Source organism: Lonchura striata, chromosome 20 (assembly GCF_046129695.1).
Source record: "Lonchura striata isolate bLonStr1 chromosome 20, bLonStr1.mat, whole genome shotgun sequence".
NCBI lineage: Eukaryota > Metazoa > Chordata > Aves > Passeriformes > Estrildidae > Lonchura > Lonchura striata.
In genome coordinates, this window is record NC_134622.1 from 1288452 (window position 1) to 1307658 (window position 19207).

At 50.6% G+C, this 19207-nt stretch overlaps 1 protein-coding gene across 2 annotated transcripts in view; it reads right to left on the bottom strand.

Moving 5' to 3' along the window:
• Positions 1-5279: 5279 nt before the first annotated feature.
• Positions 5280-19207, bottom strand: part of MTMR4 (myotubularin related protein 4) — a 55413-nt gene continuing 41485 nt past the window's right edge. For both annotated transcript variants that reach the window (XM_021540389.2, XM_021540388.2), the window contains 11 exons: positions 14047-14243; positions 13705-13833; positions 12629-12740; positions 11987-12182; positions 11365-11550; positions 10384-10554; positions 10152-10306; positions 8598-9804; positions 8193-8303; positions 7882-7970; positions 5280-7505 (listed from right to left, as the gene is read on the bottom strand). In XM_021540389.2, the coding sequence (XP_021396064.2) occupies positions 7328-7505; positions 7882-7970; positions 8193-8303; positions 8598-9804; positions 10152-10306; positions 10384-10554; positions 11365-11550; positions 11987-12182; positions 12629-12740; positions 13705-13833; positions 14047-14243 (2731 nt within the window). In that variant the 3' untranslated portion in view covers positions 5280-7327. The remainder of the gene's footprint in view (positions 7506-7881; positions 7971-8192; positions 8304-8597; positions 9805-10151; positions 10307-10383; positions 10555-11364; positions 11551-11986; positions 12183-12628; positions 12741-13704; positions 13834-14046; positions 14244-19207) is intronic.

Sequence of the window (19207 nt, forward strand, 5' to 3'; positions counted from 1 at the left end):
TCCTGCCCTGAGGATGTACAGGGCTGGAGAATGGAAGTGGAGGAGGGATGAGCCCATTGCTGAAGCAGCCAGAGTGGAAACTTCTTGATCTGGAAAAGTTTGGGAATCTTCCTGTCTCTGGGATGAGGTTGTTATATAAAAGCATGGAAAAAAAGTGATTAAAAAAAACAAGTGCCAGCCCACCTCTGTGCAGTGCTCAGTCTCTTCCAACCTCAGGAACAAGTCAGCAGTGTTAAGAAACGTGCTGCAAATCCCACTGTGTAGGAGCCACTAAACCAAAACAGTAATTCAGAAAGTGCTGTGTGTTAAACCTGACAATGTGGTAAAAACCAACGGAAATCACAAAGCCAGGCTTCACCAGAACTCCAGTGCTAGCAGCTCCTGGACAGCTTGGGGAAGAGCAATGTCCAAATCTTCCAGGTGACCCTGACTGCACTTTATGACAAGGCATTTTGTCAAGAATAAAAATTCAAACTCCACTTTTTTTTCCAGTCAGCTCAACTAGTTCAGTTTAGACAAAAATACCCAACTTTGCATTTTTGTAATTTCATAGACATTCTCTTTATTTTTCTCTTAGCTTCCTCTCTTGCTGATAATTTAATTAAATTAGCTCATAAGCTGTGACAGTTTGATTCCTATTAGATGCTGTAGTGAATTTGTTCCGACACTGACAGCAACACTCAGGATTCCCTGTGCTTGCTGAATTCCTACAAACACACCTGCATTTGTGCCTTTTCCACAGAGATGTCATGTGCCAAGTACAAATTTCAGGATATTTTACACCAAAATGGTTCATCCAGCAGCTAGGCTTTCTCACCCTGGAGTTCCCAATTCTCACTCTAAAGGAATTTTTTAAAACAGGCTCACATTTACCTCTTTCTGTCCTCAACAGGCCAGGTTGGACGGGGCTTGGAGCAACGCAGTCTAGTGGAAGGTGTCCCTGCCCATGGTAGAGGGGTGGAATTGGATGGGCTTTAAGGTTCCTTCCATCCCAAACCATTCCATGATTCTACGATGGGAACTAACTCAAGATGGACAGCTTACAGTCATCATTCTGCAACTTCACATTAAATTATTGAAATTCACTAAATAAATACAACTTGGCCCTATTAAGAGTTAACATTTAGGACTGATTGTTTCCTGCTTGGAAAGAGCAGAAGGTAAGTATTTTTATTTCAATCAGTATTTTTATCATATATTAACAGAGAATGACCAGACATTTGAGAATTCCCTTGTTTATATTTTGCTTTTGGATAGGGAAATTATGATTGCCTAGTCTTAGCATATCAACAAGACACCACAGGATGCCAAGACAGGAAGAAGAGTTGCTTGACAGGAGTTGTTCCTGGATGTTTAACAGAAAGTTCTATATTGCAAGACATTTTGAACAGACTGACACTTTGCAAACAAAAATATCTTTTATCTCTCAAATTACCTCACATTTACAGCAAAGTTATGCCTAAATCATCAGGACAGGGAACTGTCAGCCTGTTGGAACTTGGCTGCACATGAAACCCAATGTTTGCCTTGTTCTGCCTTTCTAGAAACTGACTCTGAGAACTAACGCTCCCTTAAAACTGCATCCCATAGAAAGAGAGGCCAAAAAATCAAAAGGTCCTGTTGTAGCGTTCACTCTGCCACTGTCCTGCAGTGCATCAGGCAGAGCAGGCTGCACTGAAGAAGTCTCTAATGACTCATCTTCAACTTAACAATGTTAATATCAAATCTTAACTCAAATTCTTCCTAACTTGGTGTTGAGGTGAGATTTTTTACTTCCTCAAGTGCTTAGTTCTATTTACTTGGTATTCCAGGTGAAGTCCCACATATACCACAGAAAACACCTCAGGAATCAGATGGCAATTCCTGCTCTTAAACAGTAACCAAAAATAAGGATTGGGATACTCTGACCGGTCCTGAAGGTGGATAGTGCTGCAGGAAGCAGGGGAGGGTGTCAGCGGCACATGGACCTGCAGGGTACAGACAGGCTGACCCGGGAACCTGCACATCCACCTTCATGGAGGACAAGCCTTTCCCTGGCCTGGGTGGGCCTGGCAGCTGCCAGGGCAGGTCCTCCCTCGCCCAGCCCTCACAGCCCCATGGCCTCTCACAGCCCCATGGCTCCTCACAGCCCCATGGCTCCTCACAGCCCCATGGCCCCTCACAGCCCCATGGCCCCTCACAGCCCCATCACCCCTCACAGCCCCATGGCCTCTCACAGCCCCATGGCCTCTCACAGCCCCATGGCCCCTCACAGCCCCATGGCCCCTCACAGCCCCATGGCCCCCATGGCCCCTCACAGCCCCATGGCCCCTCACAGCCCCATGGCCTCTCACAGCCCCATGGCCTCTCACAGCCCCATGGCCCCTCACAGCCCCATGGCCCCTCACAGCCCCATGGCCTCTCACAGCCCCATGGCCCCTCACAGCCCCATGGCCTCTCACAGCCCCATGGCCCCTCACAGCCCCATGGCCCCCATGGCCCCTCACAGCCCCATGGCCCCTCACAGCCCCATGGCCCCCATGGCCCCTCACAGCCCCATGGCCCCTCACAGCCCCATGGCCTCTCACAGCCCCATGGCCTCTCACAGCCCCATGGCCTCTCACAGCCCCATGGCCCCTCACAGCCCCATGGCCCCCATGGCCCCTCACAGCCCCATGGCCCCTCACAGCCCCATGGCCCCTCACAGCCCCATGGCCTCTCACAGCCCCATGGCCTCTCACAGCCCCATGGCCCCTCACAGCCCCATGGCCCCTCACAGCCCTATGGCCCCTCACAGCCCCATGGCTCCTCACAGCCCCATGGCCCCTCTTAGCCTAAGCTCGGTGAGACTGAAGCTATGCACTGCTTTGGTCAACTTTTTTTTTTTTTTTCAAATTATGATAATTTTAAACATACTGCAGGGTGTGTGCAGCATCTTTCATCAACAGAAAACTATTTTATCTAAGGACACACAGAGTTACCAGAGGTTCCATAAACAAATGGCAGCAGTTCAGTTTCACAGAAGCCCACGATTTTGGAGTAAAATGTGTGAACTATGACTGAAAACAGATCGGACAGACACTCATACACTTCAGAAAGTTTGGAAACCCTTCCTGCCTGTGTCCCTCACTTTGAACTGTCTCCTGCACAGCACTTGCAGGGTTCACAAGGCCACACATCACCTTCCTCTTCCCCTTCTTCCTCCACATCCCCGGCTGCTTCAGCATTATCCATTAACACACGAGTAACCCCAGTCCTTGCCAGCCTGACCTGGCTTCTCACTACACCGAAATACGTGTTTATTTTGTTCAGTGGCTGCTGAGATAGCATGGCATATCACACACAGCCCCGGTTGTTAATTCACCAAGGATTCCTGGCAGTTGGTGCATGGATGGAGAAGGCTTTGATGTCCCTGTTTGTGCTGGGTTCAGACCCATTTCGGCAGATGCTGATTACCTCATGTTGAACATGTTGGCTCTGAGGGCTTTATGTTCCTGTAGTGATGACACTTCCCTCCATGCTCAATAACCAGGAGAGTTCAGTGCCCCTCACTGTGGTGGCCAGGCTGATGTGACACTAGCCACGAGTGTCCCAGAAGCTTGTTACTTAAAAAATATTATTTATAAATAAGGATTTATGTTTTAACTGTACATAGGGGAATTCTGCTGTGGTATTTTTCCTGCTGGGAATAAGAAGCCAACAGGTCACACCCATGTCCCAGCAGTCAGCCTTCTTCTGCCTCTCCAGATGACATTGGGACTGTTAAAGATGGAAGTTAATAATAAATGGGCTTTTCTTGCAAAAATGCTGGTCATGACTAATATTGAGCAGTGTTGCTGTGCCAGGGCACTCACCACAGCTGGGACCAGCCCCTGCAGCCAGTGTCCACCACAGGCAGTCCCAGTGTGACCAGCCTGTCACACCTGTGGTGGCCAGCAGGTCAGATGCTGGCCAGCCACAGTTAATGTGACCACAGATCAGATTGGATTGGGCTGGAGCCCTGCTGAGGGTCAGTGGAATCTCCTCCTGGGGTCAGCAGTCAGGGATTCTCTCTGAGGGTCAGCAGCTGCCTGAGGCAATTCCCCAAAGACTAGCCCTTGCCTTTCTGGGACAGTGATTGCACATTCCAGAGAGAGGCTACCCCTCTAAACTCCTCATAATTCTCATGTCATTTGGGTAGTACCAATTCCATTTTACATTGCAAATCTGTATTTAAGTGTTTGCAGGGCTACAACTTCACTGATTTATCTGGTTTCTAGAAATAATCTCATTTAAACAACTTATTTGTCTGTTTTACAATCTCCAGCAGAAGAAACCTCCTGAGCTGACCTCATGTGACAAACTGTCCTGTTCCCCACATTTCTGATACAAGGCCTTTAGGTATCACCTGTCTGACAGGAACACCTGAGCCAAACTGAGGGAGTAGTTTACTAGGGATCTGCTGACTTTCAATATCCTTGGATCATTGAATTGAGGACAGGCTTTCCAGATTCTCTCTGGCTCCATCACAAAGTGTAACTGACCTGCAGCACCATCCAGCTGACAAAGTGTAACTCTCCCACCCACTATTCTGCACAGAGCAACCACCCACATACCCACCTGGAGCAGGTGGTAGGAAAACATCAGTGAGGACTGAAGGGATCATAGAATCGAATACTGTTTTGGTTGGAAGGACCTTGAAGCTCATCCAGTGCCACCCCTTGCCGTGGGCAGGGACACCTTCTATCATTCCAGGTTGCTCCAAGCCTTGTCCAGCCTGGCCTTGAACACTGCCAGGGATCCAGGGGCGGCCACAGCTCTTCTGGGCATCCTCTCTCAGGGCCTCCCCACTCTCACAGGGAACAACTCCTTCCCAATATCCCATCTAACCCTTGCCCTCTGGCAGTGGGAAGGCAATCCCTGTGTTCTGTCCCTCCATCCCTTGTCCAAAGTCCCTCTCTTGGAGCTCCTTTAGACACTGGGAGGGGCTCTATGGTCTCCCTGGAGTCTTCTCTTCTCCTGGTGAACAACCCCAACTCTCTCAGCCTTTCCTCACAGCAGGGAATCCTGCCTAACAATGATTCCATAGAAAGAAAACAACTCTTTAAGTCCTAATAGGAGAGGCTGGAAGGCCCTGGTTATCCTGGGAAGGACATCCTGCAGGTTTGTTTGGAAGAGGGTAGAGGTGTTCTGATTGTGAGAAGGGATATTAAATCCCTAACACACCTAATCAATGGAAAAGGTGGTGAGTAACAGCAGCTTGAAACCCCCTGGGCAAGCAGAACTCCCCACAAAGGAAAGAAGGGGCCAAACCCAGCAGCACTAATATAGAGATTTTATTTTGACTGTATCGAGTTGTACAGCACATTTTGTTTGTCACAATGCCATCAAACTGACTCGAGTTTTTGGCCAGCACATTGTGACGCTGAAACTCACAAGAGCTAAAAGCAGTTTGGACTAATGGCCTGAATGGGAGGGCCAGCAGTACCTGGTTTCTGGCTTCCTCATCACTTGCAGTCATTCCAACATGTGTAAAACAGAAGCAAATCCAAGTTTCTTCTGCCATGCCAATAGTCACACTTCCATGTCCGGCAATGACTGCAAGGTACAAGGCAGGGGAGAATCTGAAGCAAGGTGCCTTTTCTTCCCAGAGCCAAGTTGGTTGTTCCCAGTATGGAAAAGAAGCAGAGTCTAAGTAAGTACAGGGTCTTCAGAAGATGAGCTTCACTTACACATCAGGATTTACAATACCAGAGGCTGACAAGTCAAAGTGCAGGAAAGGGTCCTTATTTCATTCCTTCTGATGGAGATGACAAACCATTACTGAAAGATGTGAGAGATCACAACAGTGTCAAGTTCTTTGCCTTGTTAGCAGACCAAGGTTCTCCCTGCCACATACCGAGTCTCAGCTCCTGAAGTGCAGAATATATTGGAAAGAAAACCTACATTTCTGCAAAGAAATGCCCCACTTTCAAACTCTTCTTCCTGACTAGTATCCACAGATGCCTTACAGAGGAGGTAGGATGGATGCTCCCCAAGGGATCTAGGGATTACAAGACCACTGGAGCCCACTTTAGAAACCATTCTTCCTTTCTAAACCCGGTTTCTGTCCTTAGGGTGAGTTGGGATTCCTGCTCTCTAGTTTAAAGGAGAAGCAGAGAGGCATTTACAAGTTGGCAACTCTGAACTTTGACCACTGTACAGGAGACAAAAAAAAGAAGTCAAATTCAAGAGGCATTTCAGGTAGCACTGGGGCAAGTCAGCGAGTTTGTTTCCACCACTGAACAAATGCCACATGTTATGGTTATCACTGTAACTGTACATCCTAAAGTGAAAAGCACAGACCATAGTGTCTATGTCAGCCAGTGTCCTTCCCCACCCCCGTTTTGGTATCGATGCTTCATTCTCCCTTCTTCGGGTTACATTAAGTGCACAGAAATATATAGCAGCATTTGGACTGAAACCCTCACATACACCAGACAGAACATTCCAGGAGGTAAAACAACACATTATGGCCTATACCCTCAAGGTATCAAGTTTTCAGGATAAAGAGCAGTAGGAAGTGGAGAGCTGAGGGCAGAAAAGGGGAGAAGGAGCAACACAGGAACACGAGTTCTGTTTCCATGCCAGGAGAGGATCAGGGTGCCATTCCTGTGTTAGCACCAGGCTGTGACACTACCGTAGACAAAGCAGACGGGCAGAGCAGAAGTGAAAAAGCCAATCTCCCATCTCCCCATGGTGCTGGGGGCAGGGACAAAGTCCAGTGTGACACTGATCCCAGCGGAGCCTGAAAATGGGCACAATCTGCTCAGCCCTTTTCATCTGGAATGAATTTCTCTTCAGAGCCCAAGAGAAAATCAGTTAGTGATGGCTAATGAGTCTTGCTCACCAAGCTGATCCCAAATCACATTCATGGGAAGAAAATCTACAGACTGCTCCCGGCTGAGGCCCTTCCAACACCCACAATCCCATCCAGAGCTTGCCCTCTTCCTTCTCACACAGCAGCCTGCCTTTGGAGGGGGAGGTGGTTCTAAACATGCCTTTCTATTGCTTTGGGGGAACTTTGCACAGGCAAAGAGCAGTGAAAATGTTGCTTTCCAGCCCACAAAAGGAAGAGGTTGTGATCTTCTCTCAGGTCTAGGCCATCAAGGCTACAACACATGGGCCCACCAGCTCCGAGGTGGGGACACAGTAAACTCTGATCTGAGCTCCTCTGTTCCAGCCCGGCAGCGAGGCTGCTGCAGACAGTGCATTCCAGCTTGGTGTTCAAGTGTTGCACCAAAGGCCTTCACAGTTACCCTGGAAGCAGAGTCACCCTTCAAACCCACGAGAGAAAAGGCTGGGCTTAGACAGGTCCCTTGTCTGGCATTCAGCTGGAAGCTGTGGCAATGGGTTTCTTCATATGTTGGCTCATGAGCTCCCTGGCACGAGACACTTGGATATGGTCATAACAGGAGTTACAAACAAGGACAGGGTCGTACAACTGCTGATCAGGGATGGGCAGCTTCAGATGGCAGCAGGTAGCACAGAACACATTCCCACAGTTCCTGTCAAGGAGCAAGAAAACCAGTGAGAAGAGAGCTGGGATCACCACAGCAGAACTTTAGCAAGCACAAAGGGTCCAGGTCAGGGCAAAGCACCAGCCTGACTGAGGATTGTAAATGTGTTTCTTATACTGTGGTCAGCAGTGCAAGCAAACTGCTAGTGCTGACAGGGACTCGTTGCTGTCCCAGAAAGGGATCAAACGCCTTGGAAAAACAGAAACAAGAACAATGTAGAATAGAACTCTGAGGGAACTGAGGAGGCCTGGCATGTAGTGGATAGACCTCCTCTCCTGGGAGCTGGAGGGAACAGACCTGGCAAAGGGGCATTTTGTGACACCAGACTGAGGGGAGGAAGGGCTAAGAGTGCTGACATTTTTACCTGCAGTGGTGCCTCCGTTTGGCCAGCCAGAACTCACAGTCACAGTTGAAGCAGTGTGAGGCCATGTGGTCTGGGACCCACCGCGTGACCTAGGGCAGACACCAGTCAGCTCCCGTCTCTATCCCTCCAGTGACAGCTCTGGGCAGGCTGGGTGTGGCTTTGGGCCACACCTCACAGTGAGCCTACCCCATGTGAGCCATTAGCAGCAGAGGATGTGTCAAGGACACGCTCACTGCCTCGCTTCCAGACCACTCTCTGCTACTGTGCCCACCCAGGTCAGCTGCAAAAAACATTCCCTCCGAGACACACACCTCAGTTTCCTTCTTATCCACAGGTTCCCAGCTTGCTTCTGACAAACAGTCCTCACTGTGGTCAGAACAGAAATCCTCCGTGTCGCTACCGTCTGATTCCTTAAGACATGTCTGCAAAATGAGACCAGGTCACCAATCCCCTCTGCTGCCAGGCACACACTCCAGGGCATGCTCTGCTCCACACACTCTGTGCTGGTGAGGGGCACCTGGGTGGTTCCCGAGCCCCCAGACATGGGGCAAAGCATCCATGTGTGTATAGGAGTTTGGTCCTTGAGCAGCAGAGATACCTCTGGGTGGAGGAGGACATGCCCAGGACAGGGACACAACTGACAGAGAAACAATCTTTCCCACCCCCTCCCAAAGGTATGGAGAGGGTATCGTGGGGTGTGAGCGGCCTGTACTCACAAAGTCATCCTCATAGTCCATGGGGGGCTCGGCCGGAGCGGCGCAGAAGTGGCGAATGTCCAGGCGCAGCTGCAGCTCCCGCACCTGCCGGCGCAGCTGCTCCACCTCCTGCTTGTAGCTGGCCTCGATCTGCCGCAGCCGGTGCTGGATCACATCCGTGGGGAAGGGCAGCCCGTCGTCGTCCAGGTAGAGAGGAGGCACAGGAGAAGGACATTTTGGCGGCAGGTGCTTGGGACCAGAGGCTTGCTTCAGGTGACAGGGCAGCCACAAACGGCTGGGCTTCCCGAAATGTGTGCTCACATGGCCAGTGCAGGCTGAGGACTTCCCACCTTCCCTGCCAGACCATGGGCCACTGAGGCACAGGCCTGGGGCCCGCAGGGGTTTGCTGCTCAGCCTCTTGCTGCAGCAGCCATAGGAGAGGAGGTGCCTGGGTGTTGGCTCCCCGTTGGGCAGTGATGTCACCATGCCTTGAAAACTGTCCCAGTTGCAGCCCAAGAAGGAGAACTCACTGCTTTGGCTCTGGGAAATGGGCTTGCGCCATTGCTCCAGCAGGAGCCTCCCCGGCTGGCCAGGTTCCTCGAAGGGCATACTCCGGCCAGCATCACCTCTGCCCTTGTCTGCATCTGGGCATGAGATACCCAGGGCAGGGCCTGGGATGTCCTGAGAAGGGGTGCTTGGTGCCAGGCACTCCTGGCTGGAAATGTCTGGGCGGGTGGCGATTCTTTTAGGACAGCCTCCTCCATTGGGCACAGTGCCAGCAGCCTTCAAAGGTTCCTGGGGACAGGTTTCCAAATGCCTTCCAGAACTGGTTGGAACCTTGTCACTGTTCTCCTGTCCAGAAGGATTTGTATCTGGATCTCTGCCATCCAGTTCCTCTGTGAATGTTCCACTTCCCTCTTTTGCCTCCACAGGGACAGTGCTGGCTGGCACAGCAGACTGGCTGCCCAGCTGTCTGCTCAGCCCTCTGTGCTCAGCATGGGTGCTGCCTTGCAGAGGAGGGTTCTCCTCCTCCTCCTGCCTGGGCTGTGCCTCTCCTGTGGCCACTGCAGCACCTTCAGCCCCCTCAGTGTTGGCATGCCGGGTTTCCAAGCCCACCCGCACCTCCTGACAGTGGTTGTTCAGGTTGGGGTCACTGGATGTGCGGGTTAGAGGGCTGCTGGAGTCACAGGCTGAGAGCAGGTCATCCATAGATCTTGTCTTTGGTAATCTAGAACCAAAAGCAAAGCAAATCTCACAATAAATCCCCCAAAACTTCCCTGGTTTCAGTCAAAACTGAGACAAGGGCAGGGAAATATTCCCCATTGCAGCTCCAGGGGTCGGTGCAGAGGGGCAGCACAGCTGCAGGAGCTGAAATACACAACACCACAGTGTGGCCTCCTGCCTTTGGGGTGCAGCAGGGACCTCAACTCCTCCAAGTGGCTGGGGCACTGCTATGGAGCTCTTGGTCCCACAAGGAAGACGAGAACAACAACAGGGAAACTACAAGAAAGGACAAGAAGGGCAGGAAGATCTGTGGGCATGCAACACCCTGAGCCTGAAGCTCTAAGCTCTTACCTGTCCAAACACCTGCCACTGAAGTCCTGGCTCTGAGATCCGGGGGGCATGTAGATGTCCATGTCCTCCTGTCTCAGAGGATGTGGCGAGGAGGCTGGGAGGTACACCGCTGTCCAGAGGTGCAGGGCACGCACGTGGCACACGGGATGCAGCACCTGCGACACCGCCCGTGTCAGAGCCCAGTGCCTGCCAGGGGAAAAGCCTGGCAAGCAGGGCCAGGAGCTCTACTGACCTGCTCGGACCCGGGCATGTAGAGCAGGTTGTGGAAGTTCTTGTTGCCAGCCCGCAGCAGGGACCAGACGGAGCAGGTGCGCTTGTAGATGTTGTGCATCTCGCGCTCGCAGGGGCTGTTCCCCAGGAAGGTCCCGTAGAGACAGGAATACGTGTGCTGCACCAGCTTCACCTGTGGCACGGAGGGGGAGTCACGCTCAGAGCCACGGGGAAAAGGGGGCTCCTGCCTACAGGAGACATGTCTTCCCCTCCTCTGGGATGGCTCGTGCACTACCTACCCTGGGCAATCTCACTGCTGTCCTTGCTTCCTACAGGACAGGACAGAGATCACTTCAATTGAAGGGAAAATAACACTTACCTGATACCAAACCCATCCGTCTAGAACCAAATGACTCTCTAGAACCCTGTCCTGCATTTTTTTGGTAAGATAGAGATTAATTTTTCTCCCCTATTTTATTTTTTAAAAAATATTTCAGACCCATGTAGCTCTGAGATATGCAACTCAAACCAGTGCTGCTGCTGGCTTCTGAATTCCCTGGGGTGTAAAGGGACTGGAGAAGGCATTCAAGAAAATCAGAGTATATAAACCCTCCACCACCCCTTCACGGGAGAACAGATTTAAACAGATTTAAAAGAAAACAAATTTAGATGAGATGTTATACAGAGAAATTATTCCCTGTGAGAGTGGTGAGGCCCTGGACCATGCTGCCCAGAGAAGCTGTGGCTGTCCCATCCCTGAAAGTGTCCAAGGCCAGGCTGGACACAGCAGTCTAGGGTAGTGAAAGGTGTCCCTGCCCATGGCAGGGGATGGATGGAACAAGATGTGCTTCAAGTTTCTTTCCAACCCAAATCATTTTGGGATTCTGTGATCAGATCACATCACATCACAATGTTCCAGGTTCTGCAGACCTCTTTTCTTTCAACTCCAGTACTGTAAAACACCACAACCTTCCCTCTGTCTCTGCTCATATGTATTTCTTACCAGAAAAGCTTCATTAAATTCGAAGAGGCAGGGAAATTGCTTCAGAAGCTGATGAACAGCATCCAGCCACTGGAGAAAAACTGGGCACTGCTCATTCTGATCCTCCACCTTTTCCTGGTGTCCACAGCGATCCCCAAACTTGTGACCGAAGTCCAGCCAGTCTGATTCAACGAGCACCTGGAAGCCCTGTGATTAAAAGAAAAAATAAGTGCAGAGACTTTGCTGAGGACACGTGGCAGGACAAAGCAAGCCCCATCCACCAGGAAAGGCTGGGAAGGAGGCTGCTGCGGTGCCTGGCTTGGGAGTAAAGCCCACCAGGATTGGAGGTTTTCAGACACAAACTAATAGTTGTTATGTCTATGCAGTAACCAGCTCAGAGAATTCAGAATAGGGAAGCAGGTGAACTTTGAGCATAAGAGCACTTCCCCAAGCTGGGCAGAGGAGTGAGGAATGGTTCACCCAAAACAGGCAGGAAAATAATAGGGAAAACTCAACACCCACCACAGCATCTCAGAAACACCACTAAGCTTATTCCCAAATGCAGTGCTGCCCCTTTCCACAGGGATTCTGAGATAAAAGCTGCCTTTGAACAGACATGAACTGCACCAGAGCACAATCCTACCTCCATGGTCCTGTAGTAAGGGTCCAGGAGAATCTTTGCCAGCGCCACAATCTGTGGAGTCCTGTCCCAGCCGTCGGAGCAGTGAACCAGCACCGGACGCCCTTCTCTGTCCACGGCACTGGAGACCAGCACTGCTGCCTTCAGCATGACAGAGAGATGCTGAAGCCACTTGGTGCTCTCCAGGGCTGAAAGCCAACTGCAAAGGGGAAAAAAGGCAAGAATGATTGCTTAGCTCTCCACTGAAGAAAAAACCCCAACATTTTAACTTCAGTTTTCTTGGAGTCCTCAGCGAAAATCAATCTTTTCCAAAACATGTCCCAGAGGAGCCAGGGAGCCTGGAAAGAAGGGCAAAGAATCCAACCCCAAATTTAATTTTTCTCTAACACACCCACATTTTAGAAACCCCCAGAGGATACACACAACCAAGTGACACTCAGTGCCACAATCCCTTCTGGATTAATGGATCTAAATTAGCATCATTCTAACACTGTTAGCACTTTCCCACCCCTCTGTTTTGTCAGTTAGAAACCTGGGATAAAAAAAGGAAAACGGAGTGGAGTGGAACCACCCCCCCCCCCCCCCCCCCCCCCCCCCCGGTCACTGTCAGATACGGCGTCAAACTCAGCTAGAGAAGTCACTCACTTGCTGGGGTCTGGCACTTGACTGCAGACAGCACGCAGGTACTGGAAACTGTTCCGGATGGAGTGGATGTTGGCCATGCCCATGAACACGACCTCACAGTTGGGGTAATATTCTGATAAGAGAGACAGGAACATTTAGAGAGAGCTACAGCAGCTACAGAACATTCTGAGCTGGAAGAGACCCACAAGGGTCATCGAGTCCAACTCTGCTGCTACTGCAGCAACTGCCTCCACACCCCAGTGCAGCCACCCCTCACACACCACTGCTGGTGTTCATGGAGTCATCAAGGTTGGGAAAAACCTCCAAGGTCATTGAGTCTAACAATTTCCCAGCACTGCCAAGGCCACCATTGACTCCAAGTCCCCAGGTGCTATATCCATGGAGCTGTTAAACCTCTCCACAAATGGGGACTCTAAAACTGCCCTGGGCAGCTGTGTCAGGGCCTGACAACACTTTAATGAAGAAACTTTCCCCATATCCAACCTAAACCTCCCCTGGCTGCCCCCTCCTATCAGGAGCTGTGCAGAGTCACAGGGTCCCCTCTGAACCTCCTTTTCTCCAGGCTGAGCCCCTTTCCAGTTCCCTCAGCTGCTCCTGGTGCTCCAGACCCTTCCCTAGGTCCATTACCTCTTCATGGTCTTTCTTGTCCTAACAGGCACAAAACTGACCCCAGTGGCCAGATAAGGGGGACAGTCACTGCCCTGTGGCCACATTATTGCTGGTACAGCTCAGGTGTCATTGACCTGTTGCTCACCTGGGCACACCTAGGCACATGTTCAGCTGCTGCCAACCAGCACCCCCAGGTCCTTTTCTACTGGGCAGCTTTCCAGCCACTCTGTCCCAGCCTGGAACGTCCCAGTGGGGCTGTTGTGAACCAAATGCAGGACCCAGCACTTGGCTTTATTGAACCTCATCCAATTGGCCCCGGCCTGTTGATCCAGCCCGTCCAGATCCCTGTGTGGGAACATGCTCCCAGAGACCAAGCATCAAAATGCTGTCCAAATCCCCAGCTGTGCCCTAAGAGCCACTGCCAGGCCCAAGAAGAAGATGCTCTGAACGTTCTTGTCCCTCGGTACCTTCGCATTCGCAGCCGCCCCCCTTGGCCCTGTTGGCCACAGCTGCTGTGTAGGACCTGGCATCGAGGATCAGCAGCTTCTGAGGGGTTCCTGCGTTCTCCACGCCCGAACACGCTGTCAGGGACGAGTCTGCAGGGACACACAGGGACTGAGCTCCTGGCACCTCCCTCCCTCCTCGTCTCCCTCCACCCCAGTGCCACCATGAGTGAGCCCAGGGAGCCACCCCCACCCACACACCGCAGTCACAGCACGATGGGACACCGGGGTAAAGCCCTGTCCTGGGACAGCCTGGCAGCCCCTCTGCGATGCCCCATTTAGGAGGGCTGGCAGAAGTCATCTCACCGAAGTCGGCGTCGCAGGGCTCGCTGCCGTCGCTGCTCCCGGCGTGCGGCGCGGCGCCCGCCGGCCTCGCTCCGGGGTTCAAGGCACAGGCTTTGGCAATGGATGTCACCAGGTACTCGTCGTCGGCGTTCCGCCAGCCCCACCAGCTGATCTCGGGCTGGCTGCAGCGCGCGATCACCGCCCCGTTGCGCGCGTGTCTGCGGGGACACGGAGCCTCGCTGAGCCCCGGGAGCCCCGCTCCCTGTGCGCAGCCAGCCTGAGCTGCTCCTGCCTGCAGCTGCTCTGCCTGCTGCAGCCACTGCTCCATCTACAGCACTGACTCTACTGACAAGTGAAAGAGGGCAGGGAATCTCAAACAACCATTTTGCATCAACACAGCAGTGACAGAGAGGCTAAACCAGCCTCATACTTTTATTTACAATATTACAGAATCACTTAGGTTGGAAAAGACCTTCAAGATCCCCAAATTAAATCTCTGACTTCTATTTATATATATAAAAATATATATATATAAATATATCCTGTAACCTACAAATATAGACTATATAAAATAGATATTATTGTATATAGATATGACTGTATTTACAAATTAAACCAGAGAGAAGAACTTAAGTCATTATGGTTATATTTTGAGAAAGTAATAGTTATTTCATAGAATCATGGAATAGTTTGGGTTGGAAGGGAGGTTGACGATCATCTTGTTTGACCCCCACCCCCCCCACCCCCCCCCCCCCACCCCCGTGCCATGGGCAGGGACACCTTCCACTTGATTTTAAGGCTCTTCTGTTCTCGCCTTCTCTTTCTTTTTTTCCTCACTCAGATTTCAGACCCGTTGTTAAACCATTTCACTTATCACCTGTAAGTTGGGAAGATGAGCTCATTTGGCATCTGACCAGGGAGTTTCTGGGTGGAGGCCTGAGCTGGTGTTTATCAACAACCCCTAAATGTGAACCCTACCCTGGCTGGGCTTACTGATGAGGAGGCCTGAAGTAGGAATCAGTGCATTTCTCACATGAACACACTGGTCAAGTCATTCTCAACCGGCCTGGAAAGGGAAGGGACTGTAATGTGACAAAGCTGCTGATGACAGAGAATGACCCAGAGAGTGTGAAATTTAGCATTAATAAGTGAAGAGTATTTACAGGTGATCAAAGCATAACCCCAGCTGTGACATGGAGCAGTTCGGTGCAGATCCCAAAGGCTTTGAAGTCACTGGGAATCTCTCAAAACCCTCAAATCAGTGCTCAAGAGAGAATAAAGGTTAAGGATGTGCTAACAGTTACTGGGAAAGGAGCAATAAGTAAAATATTACGGCTTCACATCTTAACCATCCTAAAATAACACAAACTCTTCTCTAAAAGGATCATGTACTCAAACCAAGCTCCAGAGATGGGTGGCACAGACACAAGCAAGCATTGGAATGATCGTGCCATGTTTCAGGAACACAAGTATTTCTTGGACAACAAACAAAAACAAGAGTGGACTCATTGCCACAGTGCAATGTGGAACTACTAACTGGTTCCAACACTTGGTGGCAGGTTCACCAAGTGACCACGAGACAGTCACCATTCTCCCAAATGGGTGTAGGAAATCTAAGATAGCAGATTCTCCAAAGATGCACCTGGAAAGAGCACCTGCATCCCTATCCTGTTTGTTATGTTTCCCTGAAGTGCTGCTCCTGCTGCCTGGTTCTTCTTGGAGATGGGAAAATGAACTCAACAGCCCTGAACCAGACCCACACACCAACCATGCTCAACCACCCCACCACCCCTGCTGCAGCATTTATCTGGAGACCATACAATCACACAATGGTTTGTGCTGGAAGGAACCTTAAAGCCCATCCCATTCCACCCCCTCCATGGGCAGAGACACCTTCCACTATCCCAGGTTGCTCCAAGCCCCATCCAACCTGGCCTAGGACAGGGATCCAGGGGCAGCCACAGCTTCTCTGGGCACCCTGTGCCACCACCCTCACAGGGAACAATTTTTCCCCAATATGCCATGTCACCCTGCCCTCTGTCAGTTTACATAGCTTCCTTAATGACATCTCACAGATAATAACAATGATCACTTTAAACTGAAGCCTTCCAAAGAAATAATGTCCATGTTTGGCCAAGTCGAAACACCATGGGGACCCTTTACTTTAAGTGCAGCTCTGTTTTGCAAGGTGACTTGCAGAGCAGTCACTCCCAGGAGATCTATTTCTGCCTTCAGGATCACTCAAGGATGGATAACAGAGACCAGCAAAGGCTTTGTTTATAGTAGTAAATGAAACAGATCCAAGGTGTGGACTTAAGCACCAGCCTGTGATCATCCAAGCCTGTTTGTGAGCCACCCACAGCTCCTGGCCTGTGCCAAGCAGCACTTTCCCAGACAGTGCCTGAGCACGTTTTTGGGAAAGGCAGGTGCTGTGCCAGGAACTGCTCCCAGCAGGCAGTTTGGGGGGCAGGACAGGGTGCAGGGCACTGCAGCTGCTCTGGGCAAAGCTGCCAATGTCACCATGGTTGTGCTGAACTCACAAAACTCTTGGTAACAAAACCTCTGAGCACTGAACAACAGCTGGGGACTTTCAAGGGACATGGTGACCTACCAGTAAACAAAGAAATGTGGCAGCACCAATGAGTGCAAAGCCACCAGCAAGCGGAAAGTACAACAGGTGCCAGCAGAGGAACCAAAACCACAGCTGAGCTTGCAAGGAGCTTCCCAGGGCAGGGGAGCACCAGAACCTGACTGCCTTCCCTGCACATTGCCCCAGCACAAGTACAGGAATCATTTAAGGCCTTTTCTTACCTGGAAGTTTTGGGGAGGTTTTTCTCAAAGGAAAAAGTTTCTTGAAACTGGGATGCCAGAAAGTGCCGGAGTGTTTTAACTGACATGGCACAAATGATTCTTTAGGGATCCTCAGTTTAGTTTTAATGACTCAAGACCCTTTCATGCTCCAAAGCTGCAATATGAACTGCCTCTGTAGTTTATCAGTTGAGTTTTTTCTCACAGATTCATTCTGAGCACAAGGCTAGAGCATATCTGTTACTGTCAGCACATGTCATTTAACCTTCAACAATCCTCCACAATGGATTAATACCTAGTTTAGTGGAAGGCAGCAAGGGGGTTGGAAGTAGACAATTCTCAAGGTCCCTTCTGTGATCTCCCATGTCTCTCTGTTATTTCCTGGACAAGTCAAGGAGCTTGGCTTAAAGCTTAAGAAAGAGCTTGGAGAGGATTTAATAAGCTGAGCCTAAAGGTTCCCAACTTAGATATGTGTGTGTGTGTATAAGTGCTTCATTTCCCAGATCATTGGGATAAACTCCCATCTCACTGTGGCAGGATGTGAGAGCCCGAGAAGCGAGGCTCAGCCATGGGGTGGAGCAGTGCCCACTGTCCCCTGGCAGGGGGAGTGTTGGGAGGAGCATTCCTGATTCCTGCTGCCACAGGCCCAAGGTCTCTTCAAGGTGGCTGAGCAGACAGAGCCAGAACTGCCACACTGTGCCTGTCTGTCTCTCTACTCAGCTAAATAACTGATTGCATCCTTTGCCTTGTTTTAGAAGAGGATTCTGCCTGGAGGCTCCTGCATCTCTCCAGCGCATCTCCGCTGAGGACTGAGAGGGAGACCTGAATTTCTGTTTTGCTTAATAGCTAAATTACACTTTTTTCAAGAAATCTGATAATGGGGTACCTTTGGTGTCATGTTTAACAGCTCTGACTGTGACCCAGTGAGATCAGCCTTATCCAATAGCTCTGAGGTCTATCAGAGTCCCTTGGTATGCAAGCACTCATCCATTCTCTCCTGAGCTCCAAGTGAGGAGGAGGAGCTGAATGTCAGGTTTTTCATTTCCACACAGCACAAGGCACTGCAGAAGCACCCATGACCCTCAAGGACCCTCCTGCTCCAAAGACTTCAATCTTGAGGGTAAAGAGTAAAAAAAGTGCATGAAAATCAGAGACACACGGGCAAGCACTTGCCCCATCTTGTAACATCACTTGTCAGCGTCTTCTAATCTGATCCCAGGCTGCAAAGGGTGGTACTCAGATCATAAATTACTGGGTACCATTACAGAGATGTAAAGCAAGGAACAAAATAATTGCTGGAGTAGGAAAAAGACATGGCTTTGCCCTCGGGTGGGGAGGCACAGTGGGACAAGCTCCAGCACCAGGCCATTTTTAGCAAAAGGAATCACAAATACAATTAACTTCTTAGCTGAGTTGGCTACAAGAAGGGAAAGGCTCCATCCAATAAGCTGTGCTCATTACCACTCTGCTGCAGAACTGAGTTCTAGAAGGAACACACGGTGTTTTGCCACATCCAACAGCAGACCATGAAGTGTGAAGATGCAGAGTTAAGGTACCTGTAAATTCACTGGTTTTGCTTCCTGACTTGCATATTTTCTAATACAGCTCTGATATTTTAAAGTTTTCTTATATTTGGATTTGGTGACTGCTAACACACAGTCTAAGGCTACAAACCAAACCATAATGTACATTTTACAACAGGACAACTGCCTGGGTGCCCTCTTCCATCAGCCTCTCATGGGTTTCAAACACATCAGTCTTCTGGGAGACACATTTAATGAGGAACCAGCCCCTGTCCTGCACAGCCCTGCTTCATTGACTGTGTGGCCTCCTGCATCCCCCTCTAGATTATTTCTGGAAGGCTGGTCAGGGAATATTTCATAGAATTACAGATTATTCTAAACTGGAAGGGACCCCCAGGGATCATCCAGTCCAACCCTGTCCCTGCACAGACACCCCAACAATCCCAGCCTGGGCATCCCTGAGAGCTCCTGGAGCTGTGGCAGCTCAGGGCCGTGCTCATTCCCTGGGGAGCCTGGGCAGTGCCCAGCACCTCTGGGGGAAGAACCTTTCCTGAAATCCAACCTAAACATCCCTGACACAGCTGTTCCCTTGGGTTGTGTCCCTAGTCATCAAAGAGCAGAGATCAGAGCTGCCCCTCCACTGCCCCTCGAGAGAAGCTGCAGATTTGGGCACTTCCAGGTCTGTCCAGGCCTGCACACCCTTCTGAGCACAGGGCACCCAGCAGGCTCCTTTTGGCTCAGATTTCTTTTCAAAGTAGCTGCCAGACAAGGACCAATGTGTGGAAAGATTTTGAAACTCTGAGAGAACTTTAATTTGACCTCATCTTGCAACATCTCCCGTAGGAGGAAAG